Source organism: Macaca fascicularis, chromosome 10, assembly GCF_037993035.2.
Source record: "Macaca fascicularis isolate 582-1 chromosome 10, T2T-MFA8v1.1".
Classification (NCBI taxonomy): domain Eukaryota; kingdom Metazoa; phylum Chordata; class Mammalia; order Primates; family Cercopithecidae; genus Macaca; species Macaca fascicularis.
Genome location: NC_088384.1, coordinates 31,348,976 through 31,369,120, shown reverse-complemented (window position 1 = coordinate 31,369,120; position 20,145 = coordinate 31,348,976). Strand labels below are relative to the sequence as shown.

Sequence of the window (20,145 nt, the reverse complement as noted above, 5' to 3'; positions counted from 1 at the left end):
ATGACTGGCCCACAGCCAGCTGCAGTTCTAAGCAGGGGATAGTTCTGAACCCAGCTGGATGAGTCCCAGGCCTGTGCTCTTTCCACAACACCACATCCAAAACATTTTCCAGTATCTTTGTTTTGTAAATAAGTCATTGCATAATGCCCAATATTGGTAAGAACCAAATGTCCAAGAACCCCTATCTTTATGACTTCTTGCTCTGAAATAAGGGGTTGCCCAGGACATCTGCCCAGCAGTGGGGCTGCTGAAGTTCAGGAGAATGAGGAGATGGGTGTAGGCTCCGCCTACCTCCCCCCATAGGCAAAGGTCTGCAGAACCACCTGGAGAACCCTAGGGAGCACTGACATCCCCATTCAACTCAAGGAGCAGCTCACAGCCCTAACACAAGTTACCACACGCAGAGCAAATCTGGAAGACATCTGGGGAACGTAATGAAGGACTAGACAATTTCACGCTTTCACGAATGAAACTGCAATTAAACTATACATGCACGGTGCTGTGTTATTTTGGTAATACAGGGACACAATTTAATGATTCTAAGGATTTTTTTGTAGTTTTTTTTTTTTACAAGTCAGGTGCCATAAACATTCAAATAATCCATCTTTTAAAAAGTACGTTTACAACATCAAAAGAATTAAGATGAAATATAAACCTTTCTACTTACAATTTTTATACAGATTAACCAAATCACAAATACCACAAATAAATGTTAATGTTAAATTGTAACAATATAATGAATAAACATTCAGATTCTTAATAAAATCTTCCTTTAACATTTTTTAACTTACCATTATGCTAAATAGTCTATGCAGAATTTTGGGGTGCAATACCAAGAAGGCACCAACAGTACAAAGCAGATACAAAGCAGTTTCAGAACTTTCTTGAGTGCTCTACACGGATAAACAGCACAAAAAAAGGCAACAAGCTTTAGGTAAACCTGGTGCAACCCTGGAGGACTTGCTCTGGATTTCCATTTGTTTCTGACCCATCGTGTCAAGGTGGATGACGTAAGAGAAACCGCATATTCACTGTGATAGCTTCTCATCTGCACTACAGGAGTATCATGTTTCAAACACCAGCATAACAATTTTAAAGCACAAATGCTTTAAAAATGTATAAGCGAAAGGATTGCTCAGATTTTCAAAACCATTACATTTACAAAAATATTTCCCTTAAACTTGGGATTGCTCCAAAACATTGATTTACAAATATAAAAGTATTATGGAAGGACTCAAAGCATGTGTGCATATGTATGTGTGTATTAACATACTGTTACCATACTATATAAAAGTTACCAATTTAAAAACCATATTAACATATAAGCAAATAAAGAGAAAACAGTCTCCTCTGAATGGTTGAAATATTATGTGGCATGCGGTGTGGGTAGTTTACCTTTGCGATTCCTTAGAGACAACCACTGGTGAGCCACATGTAGCTTGTCAAAGCTACCGGTTACATCTACACCCACTGCCTGCGCCCAAGAGCATAAGGAATGAGTGTGCACAGACCACACACTGTGCATGGCACACCGAATACACTATTCTTCTACCCAGATGCCACAATGTCTGCATATCTCTGCTAGCTTTGAGAACCTGTGTCAGGACAGAGTCCTCACGATGAGTTCTTTCAAATCCATCCCACTGGCTTGTTCGGTATGTCTTTTATACTAAATGAAAGGACTGGAATGTTTCAACAGGAATTTTTTGCTTACATTTTAGACACCAAAAAAGCTATTAGTCTGAAAGCTTATTTGAACATACTAATAGTGGAGGTGCTGTTCAGTGTCACTAATATGAACTAAGATGACCTAATCTGTACATTTTTACAAATGTAAGAAGAGCCAAAATGATGCATCTACTACACATGATAGTTAGCGCTTTTCATAGGTACCTTGGTTAGGACCATTCTCTGCCCTGTTACATTATGTTTGGCATGATTAATAAAAAGCACACAACTTATGGCTACAATGATTCTAGAATGAAGTTAGTGGTTTCATGCCAATCTGACTCCACAGTACCAGGAAGGGGAATGGGAAGGAGCTCATAGTCTCCAGATGTTAGTAGCCAAGGCTGTGGTTTTCTAATTAGAAGAGGATTGCAAATTAACCTCATAATACTAACTTTCCATTTAAAAAGTATAAAGAAACAAGAGTAATAAAACTGTCAATGTTTTAAAAATGAAAACTGACTTATCAGTGTTATCAGGTAACAGTCAAATTTCTGTGTCTTGTCAATGCTGTGTGGACCTTCAGATGGCAGCTCTGAGCACGCAAGTGAAAAGGGCGTATTTCAGGGCAAGAATAGAGATGTGGGTCTGTTTTCTGGGGATGAGCTGGCTATCCTTCCTCGGCCACAGGAGTGGTGAGCGTGAGCACCCTGGGCTGGGTGGTGAGGACTGCACGCTGCGGGGTGGCCCTTCCCAACACTCGGCTGTGCCCAGCAGCAGCTCTGGGGCACGCGGGCAGGCCCTCTTTAGAGAGAACCAGGGAATCCAACCTGAGATGGGGCTTCTTCGTTAGGGTTTGACAGAATATTTGAGACCTAAGATTGTGAATAAAGGAACATGACAGAATCGATTCTCCGCTGAGCAGAGGTAAAAAGGACCCTACAGAAACACCTTTCTAACTCATCTTATGTAAACCCAAGTGCTGGGCCAGTGCCTGGGTGGCAAAGTGAGGCCTGTGAGCATTTCTGTGTTCAGCACAACCTGAACCTGACTGTCCATTCAGACACGCTGATCCAGAGGAAAGCAACACTGAATCTTAACATGAATGTGAAGATAGAAGATGTACATTTATTTTCATGAATTACAAATGCGTTTCTGTTCGTATTAGCAGGCAGTCTTTATATAACCCATTCTCCATTGCTGTCAAAAATCAAACAAGAAAAAAGGACAGCTGAGAAATGAAAAGCTAAAAATAGAATTATTTTTCCTAAATGATCTGCTGGATAGCATTTTCTGTGGAACACAACTCAATCGAGGTAACAATAGAGTTTTCATTTCAATTGTAGGCATGTGGCACTTGGACAGTCATCTCTGCACAGAAAGCTGTAACAGTCATGCGAGGGTACAGTAATTATTGAACAAGGCAAATTTCTCACCACAGAGAGCAGTGGGGAAGTCAAGAGGAGGCACCGCACTGGGACAGAACACCGAGTCAACTCCACAGTACACAGTGGCAGGAACAAATACTTAAAGAGATCAGTAAAATATGGATAGAGCTCCAAACACGAGTTAGTGCTAGCTTTTTCTGACGGTCTGACTCAGCAGTATCAGAAATATTTGAGTACTTGACGACAAACAGTGCTTCATGTCATGAGCTCATGGAGGCTTTATTACAAATTGTTATATTGTAGGTTGAAAAACGAACTTGAGATGCTGACATGCTGTAGAAGGAAAAAGAATTGTATACTTTCTTATTTAAAGACGCAGTGTTCCTCTCTGCTAAATCCTCAGGCATGGAACATGGTTACTGAAACACGCACATTTGAAGTAGCTCAAAGGCGTATGTGCACCAGCATGTGGAGTTCCACCCTGGGACATCCCCAGAAACCACCCACAGCTCAGCACTGCAACCTTTGTACTTCTCTCACCAAATGCCGAGTGAAGCTGCCACTTTAAATCTTTTTTTTGTAAGTCTTACAAACATTAAGTACTGCACATAATGCTTCTTGGCAAGTGTTACACCTCTATATGGTACAAGTGACCACAGTAAGTCTACAGAGTGACATTGCTGGGTGCAGTACTTCCTTTTTATTTAGAAAAATGACTGCATTTCTAAAAGCTGGGTCAATAGCACATACCTTATAGATGTTAGTGACTACCATGATATGAGAAAAGACGTGGACAAGTGCTCCCCAAGGATTCCCGAGACGGAAGCACTTGCTGCAGGCTGCAACATCAGCCAAGGTATTTCCACAAGCTCCTGCTCTGGGGCAACAGTTATGGTCAAAGGGTGAAGTGCAAATAAGGGGCTGTCACTGACTTAAAGTGCCCTAGGCAGTAGCCTTCCCTATCATAAAGTGAGATGCCAGTGACTCGAGATAACTGGGGAAGAATCTCTCTCTGGTGCGGCTGCATGGTCAGCAGGGCATCATGTAGAAAAGGATTCAGGAGAGGGAGGAACCACTGCATCTTTCAAACCAGAAAGCGGTTAGTGACTAAAGCAACAGTAAGCAGTAGGTGCACTGAAGTACATACTGCCGCAGGTCACCAATAGGTGACACACACAGGGCTGCCAGGAGGAATTCTCTGGACTGAAGAAATTCTTTGAAAGCATAAAAGCCACAACTACCAGAAACCGCCCCTCCAAACGGCTCAAAGGAGTCAAAGTGGATAAGCCAAGACGGGCTGGAGACAGGACCAGGGGTCAAGAACTGGGAAGAAGAATACCGATGTCTGAGCACGTCCAGTCCTCTGAGCCCTTGTCCTACAGAAACACAAACAGACCACTGAGTTAAGAGTGAGTCATGTGAAAACAACATTGTCATCAGCATCACAAAACACAAAAGTGACAAGAGTGAACCACATTAAAACAGCAGCAGCAGCAATAGCATCATGAAAATAGAAAAGGGAAAAAAAACTCCTGCAAAATGGCCATCTCATTGGACACACTTGGGCAAGAGTAACACACGGCAGTTCTGAAGGGGCCAGGGTCAGCCCTCACTTCACAGGCACCTTCTCTCAGACAGTTCTGAGGTGGTTTCCACAACACTCATAGATGAGAGACACCACTCCCCCAGCCTACACTGACTGCAGTGTTCCCAAGATGCCCTTTATTTATCATAAGATATCCAACACTAGTGCTCGCTTTGGCAGCACATATACTAAGATATCCAACACTACTCCATGGTCAAAATTAGAGTTTAAGGGCCTTTGTAAAATAATACATCTTTACGCAAAAGGGTCTTCTGCCGCCTCCTATTCTTAGCAAGTCTCTTTCTAAATGACCAGCTAGGACAGAGTTAACTGCACAGTCAGGGGACAGTGCCCTGTTAATAATGCTCACATTTTCTCTGACTGAGGGCGAAACAGTCCTGGTGGGAAGTGTGAGTGGGGGTAATGGGCTGGGGTTTTAGCAAGGAGCTGTGACTGGTTCCCACCGGCAGGAGAGGTGCTGATCACGCAGGTCAGAGGTGACCTGACAGCTATGTTCCCATGAGGCCTCTGAACCAGTGCCCTGAAAGGAAGCATTTCCCTCACTCTCTATGCCCGGCCAGGGCCCACCTGGAGTATCACACCAGGCAAGCACAAGCAGCACGCTTTCCCTGTTTTTCCAATGTCTCTACTTTTACTTGGAGAAATTCTATTCCAAACCAAATCTACTCCAACTGTTTACAGGCCAGTGGTTCTCAGATGCTAGCCTGGAAAGCACCTGGAGGGCTTGCTAGAACAGATTGCTAGGGGTGGGCACAGAGCAGCCACACCTGCAGAGCCACTGCCTCATGGCTTCCACTGTACATAATGAGTGAACTTCACTCCCAGCTATCGATCACTCTGTCCCATCCGGTTTTTTTTTTTGAGACAGTTTCACTCTGTTGCCCAGGCTAGAGTGCAGTAGTGCACTCTCGGCTCCCTGTAACCTCTGCCTCCCAGGTTCAAGTAATTCTCCTGCTGTAGCCTCCCAAATAGCTTGGACTACAGGCACCTCCTACTACACCCAGCTCATTTTTATATTTTTAGTAGAGGCAGGGTTTCATCATGTTGGCCAGACTGGTTTCCCTGACCTCAAATGATCCACTTACCTAGGCCTCCCAAAGTGCTGGGATTACAGGCATGAGCCACTGCACCCAGCCTGTCCCATCCTTAAAAATGTGAAAACAGCCACTCAAATAATGTTTTGCATTCTGTGGTTCGGATGAAGAAGGTGGAGAAGGCCACTGGGGCAACCAAGTGTCTCAAAATGCAAACAAAACAGACTCTTCCCTTTGGAGATTCTCATTGGTGTGAAATGTTTTCCAGCATGAAAATCTAGCAGAGTATCACTTATTATTTCACAGAGCACTTTCAGAGCTATGGTTTTCATCTGCCACTCAAGAGTTGGGGCAAGAAGAACGGGTGTTACAGCCAAACTGTGGACTTGGAGATGGGCTGAGAGGGAGAAGTAGTCTCTTTTATGTAGAGGTGAAATGCAGCCAAACCTATGGGTTGGCAGGATGTTAAGCTGCCCTAAAATGCTTTCATCTTCAATAAACCAAAGGAAAATGCGGTTCATGCCCCTACTGATCAATCCACCTGAGAAAACTCACAATCAGGCGGACGAAGAAGAAAGTTGAGCACTGACCTCTACCTTCACCCGCCTCACAGGGTAGGAGACTGAGGATATGGGCTGGGTAGGAATGAGGCTTGTCACAGGTAGTAGGCATGTTCAGTTTTTTTTTTTTTTTTTGAGACGGAGTCTCGCTGTGTCTCCCGGGTTGGAGTGCAGTGGCGCTATCTCGGTTCACTGCAAGCTCCGCCTCCCAGGTTCACGCCGTTCTCCTGCCTCAGCCTCCCGAATAGCTGGACTACAGGCGCCTGCCACCACGCCCGGCTAACTTTTTGTATTTTTAGTAGACAGGGTTTCACCGTATTAGCCAGGATGGTCTTGATCTCCTGACCTCGTGATCCGCCTGCCTTGGCCTCCCAAACTGCTGGGATTACAGGCGTGAGCCACCGCGCCCGGCCGGCATGTTTAGTTTTTAAACTTGCCCATGGAAATTGACCCCCTTAAGCAAAACACAATGAATATACTTTGACCCTTTAAGATCTTTCGGCCAACACTACAAATATCACTTGATTGCTTCCTCTACCAAAGGGGCCCCACAGCTGTGCTCTGTGGTCCTGGGGTGTTATGTTTCTAGGCCCTTCCTGCTGCAGCCAAATGGTCAACAGTGCCCTCCCAGTGTTCCCTTGTTTTATTACACGTTTACCTCCTGAGTTCTCCAATTTAGAGCTCCTGATCTCCGGTGTGTGGGCTGAAAACTCAGAGACAATGCTCCTTAGTATTGTGAATGAGTCCCGAGACCTTTCCCAGGGAGCAAGGCTAGTCACAGGCAGTGTGCAGCCTGCCACTGTTTCATGCTGGCAAACATTTCAAGAAAATGGTATTCTGGGTCCAAAATACCTGGATTCTCTGCTTAGTTTTGCTACTTGATGTACAATCTTGAGCAAAGTGCTCAAAGGCTCATGTCTTCAGTTTCCTCAATCATAAACATGGGATGCATGCTGACTTCCCAACATTCTGTTGTGATCACCAAAATGAAATGTTTATGAAAGAACCTATCCCATAGTTTAATCAGCCAACCCAGCCCCAGCTTCCCCTGGATTCATGTGATATTCTAGATGATTAAATTATAAGTCAGTCTAGATGTTGGCAACTTCCTTTGCAATGAATGGATAAAATGAGATGGGTTGATGGGTAGATAGAGGAACAGATGGACAGATCTATGAGAAAACTAGTAAGATATTAATGTTAACTGTATAATCTAGGTGGTGGGAATACGGCTGTCTACTGTAAATTCCTTCAACTTTTCAGAATAGTTGAAAACTGTCATTAAAAGAATGTTGGGGGAAAAAATCATGCTATAAGCACACAGGGAGCATCTGTGTGTCTTTTGTGTCTGGAGCAAATGAACAACACACAGAGGTGACTGTCCTTGCCACGCTGGGACTCTCAGAGTGGTGGTGGACCCGATAGGGATACTGGTCCCCCGCCTTGCAAGGCTGGCTTCAGGAGGCTGTCAGCAACTGTGTCCTGTGGCCCCAGGAACAACCCTGCCGCTGTCTTGTCATCCTTGTGCCTGCGGTGCTGCCTGTCTCCAGTGGCCTGGCCAGCTGTCCCCCAAGTCCTTGCTCTCCGAGGTCCTCCTGCATCTTTACTGCCGCCAGAGTCACCTGAGCCATTGCTTCAGGTCAGGTAGCTACCTGTGAGGGAGAGCTGGGCTCCTGGGGAGGCAAAGGCCACAGCCTGGGCTGGCCTCTTTCTCTGCAGCCCCCTCTTGCTCTGCTGTCTGGCATGACCACCTTCCAGGTTCCACACAGCCGTGCCCCTCCCCAACCAGCAAAGAACCCAACTGTCAGGTTTCAGCTGCAGCCCAACTGCAAGTCGGCCACACTCTGCGAGGCTTTAATGTCTGCCTTACCCTCTGGGGCCCACCATGCCCGTGCCCACCACTGGGACTCTGTATACTCCTTGTTGTTTACATTTCCTGCTATGAGGCTGCTGGAAAGCAAAGCCTGTGTCTTATTCATCTTTGTTCCCTTCCTAACTGGCAAAAGGAAGTGCTCAATGCTGATTAAGTGATGAAAAATGAATTATCACGTCAACCCCAGAAGCTCTTTTATACTAAAAATGTGCATAGTTGTGTCTGTGTGCCTTTCTCCCCTACTATGGGCCCCTTTGAGGCCGCATTTAGATCCTGCTTGCTCCGCTTGCTCTTGGTGTCTAAGGTAGACTAAGCAGGCAGCACGCCTGACCTCAAGCGACAGAGAAGATGAGATGATCACAGACCACCACCTGGCTGAGGGAAAATGACTGTGAAAGGAATTGTGAAGGAAGAAAAGCAACAGAGGTTGCTCAGTTCCATCTTCTAGGTTCTGTAAAGGGCAAAAGAGTAAACCTCTCAGGCCTCACAGGCCATCCAGGTCTGTTGTGACTACCCCACTCCACCGCTGTAGAGGAAAGGCAGCAAAGGTAACCTGTGAGCAAATCCAAGGCCCTGTGCGGCTCCATTTACAAAAACAGGCAGCGGCTGACCAGGGTCTAGTTAACCTGACCTTGTACTGGGAGTGTGTCCTGGAGCCTCACGGTGGGGCAGGGACTCTTGAGAAACAGAGACAACTGCTCCACTGTGAGCGCCTCATGGAGGAGCCAGGAAGGAAGCTCTGTGGGGACTGCAGGTGTGAAAATGGTTGGATCCTGGGGCCCAGCTTTCTGTCAGTGAGTGAGTGTGCAAATCACTGTGGCTAACACCTCCTCCACTAGACAGCCACATGAGTATGGGGCAACAGAAGACAGGAACCAGCTCAGTCCCCTGCTGATAACAGGCTTCTTTCTCAGTCACTACGCAGGGCTTATGGCTAGCAGTCCATTGCACATCCTGTTTGCCTGACTCCACAACACTTCCCTTGGGTTTGAGAGATCGTCTTTTGGGGTGTGTCTGGTGTCAACAGCAAGCTAAGCGAGGGCTTAACAGTGCCAGCAGCCCTGCCTCCCCTAAGTTGGTAGGTTTAGAAAATTCGCAGTCTTTCAGACTTTGCCTTTCCTCCTTCTCTTGAATTTGCCGCTTCTCACCACTTCATTTCTAGTCCAACGCTACAGCCCCTTTGGTATGGAAGACCAGGCATTTGTTCTTAGCTGATGTCCTACCCAGTCTTCCCTCATTTCAACCCCTCCTGCTTTGATGTCAGACTTTTGAAAACACCATTTTCCATCCCCCAAACTACCAATTCCCCACTCTGTTGCCCTGCCTGGCTTTCAGCGCTATCTGCTTGGAGGCTGTGTGGGTCATGTCAGGCCTCAGCTCATGTCTGCTTGGTTCTTTGTCCTCAGTGACAGGGAATGGACACCTGTAACTGCAACACGGTTCTGTCCAAAGCATCTCCCCAGCAACTGCTTCTACCTTGGCTCACAATTCTTTATTCACTGCTCTTTTCTACAGAGTTCTAAACACAAGTCCAGTTCTCTCCCCTCTTGTCATATACTCTCTAAAATCAAGATTTGCCTTCTTTTCCTGTATACTATTTTTTTTTTTTTTTGAGAGAGGGTTCACCCAGGATGGAGTGCAGTGATACAGTCATAGCTCACTGCAGCCTTGGACTCTGAGATTCAAGAGATCCTCTCCCCTCAGCCTCTCAAAGTGCTGGAATTATAGGCATGAGCCATTGTGTTGGGTCTATTCAATTTTTAAAATCTACCAATATTGTCACGTTGTTCACCTCCCCTTATGACCTAAGCACATGCAGCTTCTGTGCAGGCCCATGTAAATCCCCGACTGGCCAGCCCAGCCTCCATCTCTTGGATGAAGTTTCCCCAGCTCTCCAGCCTACACTGCTAGTCTGAACTGGTAACACGGTCTGGGCCCCTTGCATGTGACATCAACTGTAGAACCAGGTCCCAGCTAGGAGTTTCTGAAGGGGCAGGCACAGAGGACCCTAACACTAGATTTATTTAACTGGTGGCTCTGCATTCCCTGGGAAGAAGGGAGTCCTGAGGCGAACCCTTTCCAGAGAGATGCTCATGTAACTGTGAAACTGCTCTGGACAGGCAGCAAGGAACAGATGAGAACCCAAACATGAACAATCTAGAATATGAAAAAGTTGTTTCCAAATAATCACATTCACTACCCTTGAGAGTAAAGGAGGTACCTGGAGTTTCTAATAAACAAGAAAGAGATTCCTAAAAGAATATATGTAACTTTCTAAATAATTTTTAATTCTAAATTAAAAAAAAAAAAAACCTTTCAATAAGGAGCTTGGAAAAGAATACAAAATAACGGACCTCGAGGAACACAACATTCTAGAAACAAAAGGCAGTGCCTCCCTTGCTGGAGTTCACTGTATTAAAGCTCCAGGTACCTGACAAATTTAAGATCTGTATCCCGGCTGGAATCTAGCAGTCTCTTCAAAAATTAGTTCTTTGAGCTTTTCCTTAGGCAAGTCATCCAATTCCATGTCGAATTTGAATGGTGCTTCGGCAATGGGCTTTAAGAGAAAACAAAACATTTAACAGTCAAAGTTGTTATGGGTAAGGCAGTAATTTACTGATTCATAAAATGACCACTGCTCAGATTCTGAATTTATACAACAGGACTGATGTCTCATAAAAACTTAAGAGTTGCTGGCCGGGCGTGGCGGCTCACACCTGTAATTCCAGCACTTTGGGAGGCCAAGGTGGGCGGATCACTTGAGGTCAGAAGCTCGAGACCAGCCTGGTCCAACATGGTGAAAACCTGTCTCTACCAAAAATATAAAAAATTAGCCGAGTGTGGTGGTGCACGCCTGTAATCTCAGCTACTCAGAAGGCTGAGGCAGGAGAACTGCTTGAACCCAGGAGGCAGAGGTTGCAGTGAGCTGAGATCGTGCCGTGGCACTCCAGTCTGGGGGACAGAGCGAAAGACTAAGAGTTGTGCCCACACTCCGGAAGGTCTCATAAGCACTTAGACCAGGAGCAACTGAATCCGTTTATAAAGTGTTCTTCTGAACTTATCACAAATCCCAGAAGAATTTTAAAATGTTTTAAGGCAGTGAATGCTGAAATAAGAGAAATGTGCTGCTGTGGAGGTGGTGGGTGTTTATCCAATCAACACCCATAATACTAAAATACATGCATTTCGTTAAATAAATCATGGTATCTTTATATGAAAAAACATCTTAGAGCTGTTAAAAATTAAGCTGTAAGGCCAGGCGCAGTGGCTCACACCTGTAACCCCAGCACTTTGGGAGGCCAAGGTGGGAGAATCATTTGAGACCAGCCTGACCAACATAGCAAAACCCCATCTCTACTAAAAATACACAAAAATTAGCTAGGCATGGTGGCAGATCCCTGTCATCCCAGCTACTTGGGAGGCTGAGGAAGGAGAATTGCTTGAACCCAGGAGGTGGAGGTGGCAGTGAGCTGAGATTGCGCCACTGCACTCTGGCCTGGGCGACAGAGCAAGATTCCATCTCAAAAAAACAAAACAAAACAAAACAAAAAAACTGGCCAGGCATGGTGGCTCACGCCTGTAATCCCAGCACTTTTGGGAGGCCGAGGCAGGTGGATCCTGAGGTCAAGAGATTGAGGACATCCTGGCCAACATAGTGAAACTCCGTCTCTAGTAAAACTACAAAAATTAGCTGGGTGTGGTGGTGCATGCCTGTAGTTCAAGCCACTCGGGAGGCTGAGGCAGGAGAATCGCTTGAACCCGGGAGGTGGAGGTTACAGTGAGCCGAGATTACACCATTGTACTCCAGCCTGGCCTGGTGACAGAGCAAGACTCCATCTCAAAAAAGAAAAAAAAAAAAAAAAAAAAAGGAAAGAAAAAAGAGAAAAAAAATAAACTGCAAGGAAGATTAATAGGAAAATGCCTATATTGTGTCAAGAAAATGAAAACTATTTTATTTTAAAAATTTAGATACAGAAATATAAGACTGAGAAGGAAATACTCCAAAATGTTAATAACTTTAACAAGATTATAGAGCTACATCTTTGTAGTATGAAAAAAAAAAAACACTCTTATATTTTCTCACAAGTTTTCTTCTTCTTCTTTTTTTTTTGACACAAAACCTTGCTCTGTTGCCCAGGCTGGAGTGCAGTGGTGCAATCCTGGCTTATTGCAACCTCCTCCTCCTGGGTTCAAGTGATTCTCCTGCCTCAGCCTCCAGAGTAGCTGGGATTATATGTGCCTGCCTGCCACAACACCCGCCTAATTTTTGTATTTTCAGTAGAGACAGGGTTTTCACCATGTTGGCCAGACTGGTCTACCTCTGACCTCAGGTGATCCGCCCACTTTGACCTCCCAAAGTGCTGGAATTACAAGTGTGAGCCACCACACCTGGCCCCATTTTTTTTTTTTTGAGACTGTCTCATTCTATTGCCAAGGCTGGTGTGCAGTGGCATGGTCTTGACTCGCTGCAACCTCCACCTCCTGGGTTCAAGTGATTCTTATACCTCAGCCTCCAGAGTGGCTGGGATTACAAACACGCACTATCATGCCCAGTTATTTTTGTATTTTTAGTAGAGAAGGGGTTTCCCCATGTTGGCCAGGCTGGTCTCCAACTCCTGACCTCAAGTCATCCGCCTGCCTCGACCTCCCAAAGTGTTGGGATTACAGGCGTGAGCCATCGTGTCCAGCTCCCATTTTAATTTTTAACCATACTCCAGAAAGCTATTTAAGTAAAATATGCGCTTAAATAGCTTAGTCTAGATCAAAGAACCCCATACACACTCAGTGACAAACAATGATATTATTTTTTAGAGAAAGAGTTTTGCCTGTCACCCAAGCTGGAGTGCAGTGGTGTGATCACAGCTCAATGAAACCTTGATCTCCTGGGCTGAAGCAATCTTCCCACCTCAGCCTTCTGAACAGCTGGGACTACAGGTGTGAGCCACTGTGCCTGGCCACATTTTGATTTTTACTGCCCGTGAACTAATGCAATGTTACAGAACTAAGCTGATGATGATACCAGTTGTCAGTCAGTGAATGCCTAGATTCTCACGTCTCACCCATGTAATCCTCACACGAGGCCTTTAGGAGGAGGAAGCACAGACCCCAAACTCCGCACTAAGCTTTGGCCATCCGAAAGCGGACAAGGACTCATGTCCAGAAGAATAAATAGCTCAACCCGAAGGAGGGCTATGCATCTGGGATCACAGCAGGTGTCCTACACGCATCATCCACTATCCCAGCCAGCTGATTTGGACTCAGAAGCTTGGGAAATCTCCAGCCCACTAAGCTTAGAAGAACCCCAAACCTGTATTCCCACCTATTCTGTGTTACTGGCTACGTTGTAGGTATTTCTTTTTTTTTTGAGACGGAGTCTCACGCTGTTGCCCAGGCTGGAGTGCAGTGGCCGGATCTCAGCTCACTGCAAGCTCCGCCTCCCGGGTTCACGCCATTCTCCGGCCTCAGCCTCCCGAGTAGCTGGGACTACAGGCGCCCGCCACCTCGCCCGGCTACTTTTTTGTATTTCTTAATAGAGACGGGGTTTCACCGTGTTAGCCAGGATGGTCTCGATCTCCTGACCTCGTGATCCGCCCGTCTCGGCCTCCCAAAGTGCTGGGATTACAGGCTTGAGCCACCGCGCCTGGCCCGTTGTAGGTATTTCACAAGCTGCCTCATTTGTTGCTGGAGGTAGGGAGATGGATGTGGAAGGGAAAGCTGATTCTTTCAAAAACAGGAGGGTAAAGACTATTCTCTGTGCATGTGAGCCTCAACTAGAACAATCCAAACTTTTGGTTCATACTGCATTTTTCTTTGTTATCCTCCAGAGATTAAAGTTAAAACTGAACCCCAGAGGAACCAGAGAGCCAAGGCACTAGGACTGTCTTGGAGAGAACATGACATGCAGCTTCTTCTACTCGAATGCCCCGCCTGCTCTGAAGAGCTGCCACATCCACTCTGGCCTCATCACTTCTTACAACAGACTCTCATGTCCTTGTCTCTAGGGAATAGCACACCCGACATGGAGTCGCCAAGCCACAGTGGAAACTGTCCAGGTTGACTTCCCTCCCTATTCTGTGTGCTGTCCCTGTCAGCAGGCTGACCACCTCCTCTCCACTCTGGCCATCCTCAGGGCCAGCACATCACTTCAGGTGTCTCTTCCTATCAAACCATGACAATGGCCTCCAGTCTCAGACCCCTGTCCTCTCTGTGCTCCACACTGGTGCAGCTGTCCCCTTTATACATGCATTTTCCCCACCCCTACCTGTTGCAGGTAGCCTGGAGGAAGTCTGCTGAGATAGAGAGTTATGCGGGGAGAAGGTTTCAAGCTGTGCCCCACAGCACTCATCCTCAAGGCAAAGGTGGGCTTGTTGGAAGAACCAGGTATGGCACCAGGTACATCTCAGGAAAATCTAAGCAAGATATGGTTGGTCCACTGCTGGCTGATCTATGTCCCTGAAGCAGCAGCCAGGAACATGAGCTCTTACCTCGTCACTCGGGTCGTAATACTGCTCCAGATATGGGTGGGCCAGAGCCTGTTCTACTTCAATCCTCTTGTGAGGGTTGAATGTCAACATTTTGTCCAGTAAGTCCAGAGCTATAAAGAGAAAGGTTTTGCAGTAGTGAGAGCAGGAGTAGTAGTCACGGAAATACTTCAATTTCCTGTTTAAGTAAACTCACCCACAAAACAACTAACCTAAGCATGACTACGGAGACAGCAGCCAGCACAAAAGATTCTGACTGTATCTCCAAGTCTCCTGAGACTGTGAACGTAGGGGCTGACCACCTGACAATCGCAGACCTCATCACTCGGGAAGGAGCGGGGATCATGATTCGAACCCAGGTCTGCCTACAAAACCTGGACTTTTCCTAAGATAGGACTCTGCGCTGCAGGTATCAAAGGCAAAGGTTTTATGTATGTACTTTTCTCAGATCAACTTGGAAGTCATTTTTGTCCTGGTCTATTTGTCTCCTGACACACAGAACAGGTCTCCAAGGTCACAGAAGAAAACACTCTTCTTCCAGGATCTGGTTGAGAGACATGTGTGGCCAAAGGCCTCCCAGCCAACTCTGCAGCTGAGTCTTTCTGCAAGGCCCAACGCCTTAAGTCCTCTTTTGCCCTGGCCAATAGTCAATAGCTGAGCAGTTCTTTTACCGCTAGGGTGCAGCAGCAGGAACAAACGTGGATCAACTGCACTGTGATAGAGGGGGCGCTGACAAGCAGCTCACCCTGATGGCCCCCATGGCTGGCCCCCAGTCACCACCTCAGCCAAAAGACGGCTGGAGGGTCTGGCTAACAGTGGCTGGGACAAGGGTTAAGAGAAATGTGAGGAAATACTGTGTTTAGTAGCAGGAGTAGGTGTATTGAGAAACAATACATGCTAAAGAACATTATTGTTCTGGTAAAAAGGTAGCAAAGGGGCTCCTTTTAAAAATATTTCATGTATCCTTTTATTTAGTGATGCTCAGACTACTGGTTTCAATTTAAGTAGCAGGTCTTTTCTTCAAATTAAACCCTAAGAGGAGCCTCAAGATATGGCAGAGGTAAAAAAGAAGATACTCTGTCTTCCCTTAGGTCCTAGTTCACAGCCTGAGGCACCCCAAAAAATCCAAGCCTCCAAGGAACAAGTCTGAAAAACTAGCCAATCAATAAAAACCACAAATTTTTAGACAATGTAGTGACACTAAAACAAGACAAAAACAGGCTAGGTGTGGTGGCTCACGCCTGTAATCCCAGCACTTTGGGAGGCTGAGGTGGGCGAGGTCAGGAGTTGAAGACCAGCCTGGTCAATACAGTGAAACTTGTCTCTACTTAAAAAAAAGAAAAAATACAAAAATTAGCTGGGCGTGGCAGCACATGCCTGTAGTCCCAGCTATTCAAGAGGCTGAGGCAGAAGAATTGCTTAAACCTGGGAGGCAGAGGTTGCAGTGAGCTGAGACCGTGCCACTGCACTCCAGCCTGGGTGACAGACCGAGACTCCGTCTCAAAAACCAAACCAAACCAAACCAAAAACACTGGCACTACTTAATGAAGTCTCTTTTCTGACAATGATCATTTCTTTTTTTTTTTTTTTTTTTGAGACGGAGTCTCCCTCTGTCGCCCAGACTGGAGTGCAGCAGTGCGATCTTGGCTTACTGCAAGCTCTGCCTCCCGGGTTCACACCATTCTCCTGCCTCAGCCTCCTGAGTGGCTGGGACTACAGGCGCCCGCCACCACGCCTGGCTAATTTTTTGTATTTTTAGTAAAGACGGGGTTTCACCGTGTTAGCCAGGATGGTCTCGATCTCCTGACCTCGTGATCTGCCCGCCTTGGCCTCCCGAAGTGCTGGGATTACAGGCGTGAGCCACCGCGCCCAGCTGGCAATGATCATTTCTTATTAGGTTATTTGTAGGTGGCAAGGTCAACTTCATCCATCTGCAAATTAGCACATACTATTAAGCCCTCAAAGTAGAATGATAAAATATCATTTATTTCTTCTTAAAACATTTTAAAATTTAATTGTATGTCCCTTCTCACCATTCCTAGAATGATGAACAATCACATAAAATTTGGTACAATACTCATGATCAGTTTAAGGAAATCACTTCTAGCTCACTATTTTGAAGTAAGTTAGTTTCCACTGTTTACTCACTAAGAAAATGTTGCCTAACCCTTAAGAACAGTCAGTAGACCTTCCGAAGGGACTGCTTGGGTGCTGGGTGGAGGTGGGAGACATCTAGCCACCTGAGGTCATTGAAGGGCTGTGGGTATGTATCTGTGCTCAGCACCAGCCCCCAATTTTGACTTCCCTTGTTGCAACCCCTGACCTTAAGACAACAGGAGATGATAAACATGGCAAACCACATGCTGGACATAATGAGAAATTCTGCATAGAATACATTTACAAGTTATGTATGTTTCTATCTATAATCTTTTCAATACATACAAGTGCACTTTAGGAAATTATGGAATAATGATATTTTGTTTTATAGCCTAGAGAACTTTTCAGAGTAGAGAATCCAGACAGGTTTTGCCGTGACTGAAGCAGCATCTGCGCAGTAGAAGAGGTGGTTATGCCTGCAGCTGGGACCCTGGGTCTGTGGGCACACAAACTGGCTAGGTTTAGCAAGTGGCCCTCTCAAGGGTCAGAATAAAGAAGCATGATGATCAAGAACCCAGGCATCTCTGGCTCAAATCCTACTTCCAACGAACACTTGTAGATATGTGTACAAGACACACAACCCTTGCCCAATCTTAAGATTCCTGTGGTCTATGATATAGGTAATAACTCCCACTTTGCTTCCTGCTCCCAACCAGCCCTCCCCACATAGAACTCACAGACATTTTCTCAAGGACTTTCTTGAAACTAGATTAAGTCATTTGGCTTTTCACTCAGTTAGACACTGTCTGTGCTAGCAAAAGTCCAGGAGGCCTGGACCACAATGAGATTCTAATAGCACTACTTCTAAATCACTGGGGGCAGGAGGGTCCTACCCAAACTTGTTAGTGTTAAGCAGAGAGGCACTCCAAGCCAACTGGATGTTTTGCAGCTTAAGCATTTCTGAAACAGATCCATTAGTTCCTTCAAGTTAAATAAATTCTAGGCCCTTAAACCTCCAGGCATAAATTTCGAAAGAAGACAGCTTTATTAAAAAAGATTTGCTACTTGAAAAATAGCTAGAGCTCTAGCCTTCTTTTACTGCAAGTGTTATTTCTACATTATTCATAGCTACAGAAGGAGAAAAGGAGAGAAATGGGAAGCAGCTGGCAGGTGCGGATCCCACAGTCAAGAGTGTCCGGACTCCCTCCTCCCACGCCACATGGGCATCCACTGGTAACACTCAGAGGGTGTGAATCATGGTTGCCCGTGTAGATGCTTACTTGGATACAGGTTTTATTTCTCCTAAGAGACTGGAAGTCCCTTTGAGGCTAGTATTACATCTGACCACAATTCCTGACTTTCCCAGTGCCTTCCAGAATGCCACATCTTCTCTTTCTGTGTTTTTTTTTTTTTTTTTTTTTTTTTTTTGAGACGGAGTCTCGCTCTGTCGCCCAGGCTGGAGTGCAGTGGCCGGATCTCAGCTCACTGCAAGCTCCGCCTCCCGGGTTTACGCCATTCTCCTGCCTCAGCCTCCCGAGTAGCTGGGACTACAGGCGCCCGCCACCTCGCCCGGCTAGTTTTTTTGTATTTTTAGTAGAGACGGGGTTTCACCATGTTAGCCAGGATGGTCTCGATCTCCTGACCTCGTGATCCGCCCGTCTCGGCCTCCCAAAGTGCTGGGATTACAGGCTTGAGCCACCGCGCCCGGCCTTCTTTCTGTGTTTTTTGAAACAGAGTTTGGATTTTGTTCTATGGCCCAGGCTGGAGTGCAGTGGCATGATCATAGCTTACTGCAGCCTTGAACTCCTGGGCTCAAGCAATCCTCCTGCCTCAGCCTCTCGAGTAGCTGGTAATACAGGCACATGTTACCACACCCAGCTAATTTTTTTAAATTAATTTTTTTTGTAGAGATGGGGTGTCACTATGTTGCCCAGGCTGGTCCTGAACTCCTGGGCTCAAGCGATCCTCCTGCCTCAGCCTCCCAAAGTGCTGAGATTACAGGCATGAGCCACTGTGCCTGGCCCTTCCCTCTTTTTTTTTTTCTTTTTTGAAACGGAGTCTCGCTCTGTTCCCCAACCTCCACCTCCTGGGTTCAAGCGATTCTCCTGCCTCAGCCTCCTGAGTAGCTGGGATTACAGGCGCCTGCCACCACGCCAGGCTAATTTTTTGTATTTTTAAGTAGAGACGGGGTTTCACCATGTTGGCCAGGGTGGTCTCGAACTCCTGACCTTGTGATCCACCCACCTCGGCCTCCCAAAGTGCTGGGATTACAAGTGTGAGCCACCACGCCTGGCCAGCCTGGCCCTTCTCGTTAACTTCAACTAGTATATAACAACCTGACCCCAACTCTTTCTTCTAATCCATCATCCTTTTTTCCTTCTTGCCCTGTCCTGGACCTGGGGAAAGCCAGTCGACTGGCTCTCCACAGTGCCTCTTCGTGTCCATCTTGACTGCCTCGTGAAACTCTGACCCTGAATCAGTGCTGCAACCTGTCACTTCCATCCTCAACTCATGTTTCTGTGCAGGGCCAGAGAAAAGACTGAACTGTGCAAAGTGTGCCAGTGCGACAGTGCTTCTCAAACTTTCTGATCTCACAAACTCTTTATACTCATAAAAACTACTGAGGGTTGATTTAAAAAGCAGTTAATTCCGCTCATAGCTCAAATAGTTACATAAGTGCTTCTCCCTGAGAAAACCACCACATTCAGTATGCAGCAAAAATGCTGTATATGTGTCACACAGACATTGTGAAGACATGTATTAAGGATGGATTTAATATGGTGAGTACTTTTCACTGGCACTGGTTTGAGCTGGTTTGAGCTGTGGCAGTGTAGAGCTCAGTAACCTCTCTAGTTCCACCGCCTTGACCTGGCTGTGGTGCTGCGGGCTCTGCTCACCATTGCTCCTGTGCCACAAGTGCTGATGGCAACATAGAGAGCAGTGTGAGTAACTCCTTAAGAGGATTATTAAAACAGCTTTAACCTCATGGATATCCTGAAAGGATCCCGGGGATCTCAACACTATCAGTAACTACTGTGCTACAAAAAATCAAGATTTTCAGTCTCGTCAAGGCCCTCAACAGCTTCTGGAAAGCCTTGGTCAGCCCCCTCCTCTACTCTCAGATTTCACCCAACTTGCATGGCTTGAATCATGACCTTCTTGCTAGCTGACCCTCATTACTCTCAGCACATTTTCTTGAGGATGCTACAGAGAAAACTGAGGTGCCCAAGAGTGATCTTCCTGGAATTCCCTCCTAGCCAGATCCACACATATCCTTATTGACACTGCCAAGAAAGATATCCTCTCTCTACCCAAAGTCAATTCTCCCTAACTTGTGGCCTGGTCCACAACCCCTTCCCCTCATGTGGACCAGTCATTTCTGTCTCCACTTTCCATTTCTTTTTTTTTTTTTTTTTTTTTTTGAAACGGAGTCTCGC

The 20,145-nt window shown here is 46.2% G+C and overlaps 1 protein-coding gene across 1 annotated transcript in view; it reads right to left on the bottom strand.

The window, feature by feature from the left end:
• Positions 1-507: 507 nt before the first annotated feature.
• MAPK1 (mitogen-activated protein kinase 1) overlaps positions 508-20,145 on the bottom strand; it is a 109,771-nt gene continuing 90,133 nt past the window's right edge. Inside the window, exons 7-9 of the mRNA XM_005567863.5 lie at positions 14,615-14,724; positions 10,561-10,686; positions 508-4,432 (exon numbers count right to left, since the gene is read on the bottom strand). Of these exons, the coding sequence (XP_005567920.1) occupies positions 10,570-10,686; positions 14,615-14,724 (227 nt within the window). The 3' untranslated portion in view covers positions 508-4,432; positions 10,561-10,569. The remainder of the gene's footprint in view (positions 4,433-10,560; positions 10,687-14,614; positions 14,725-20,145) is intronic.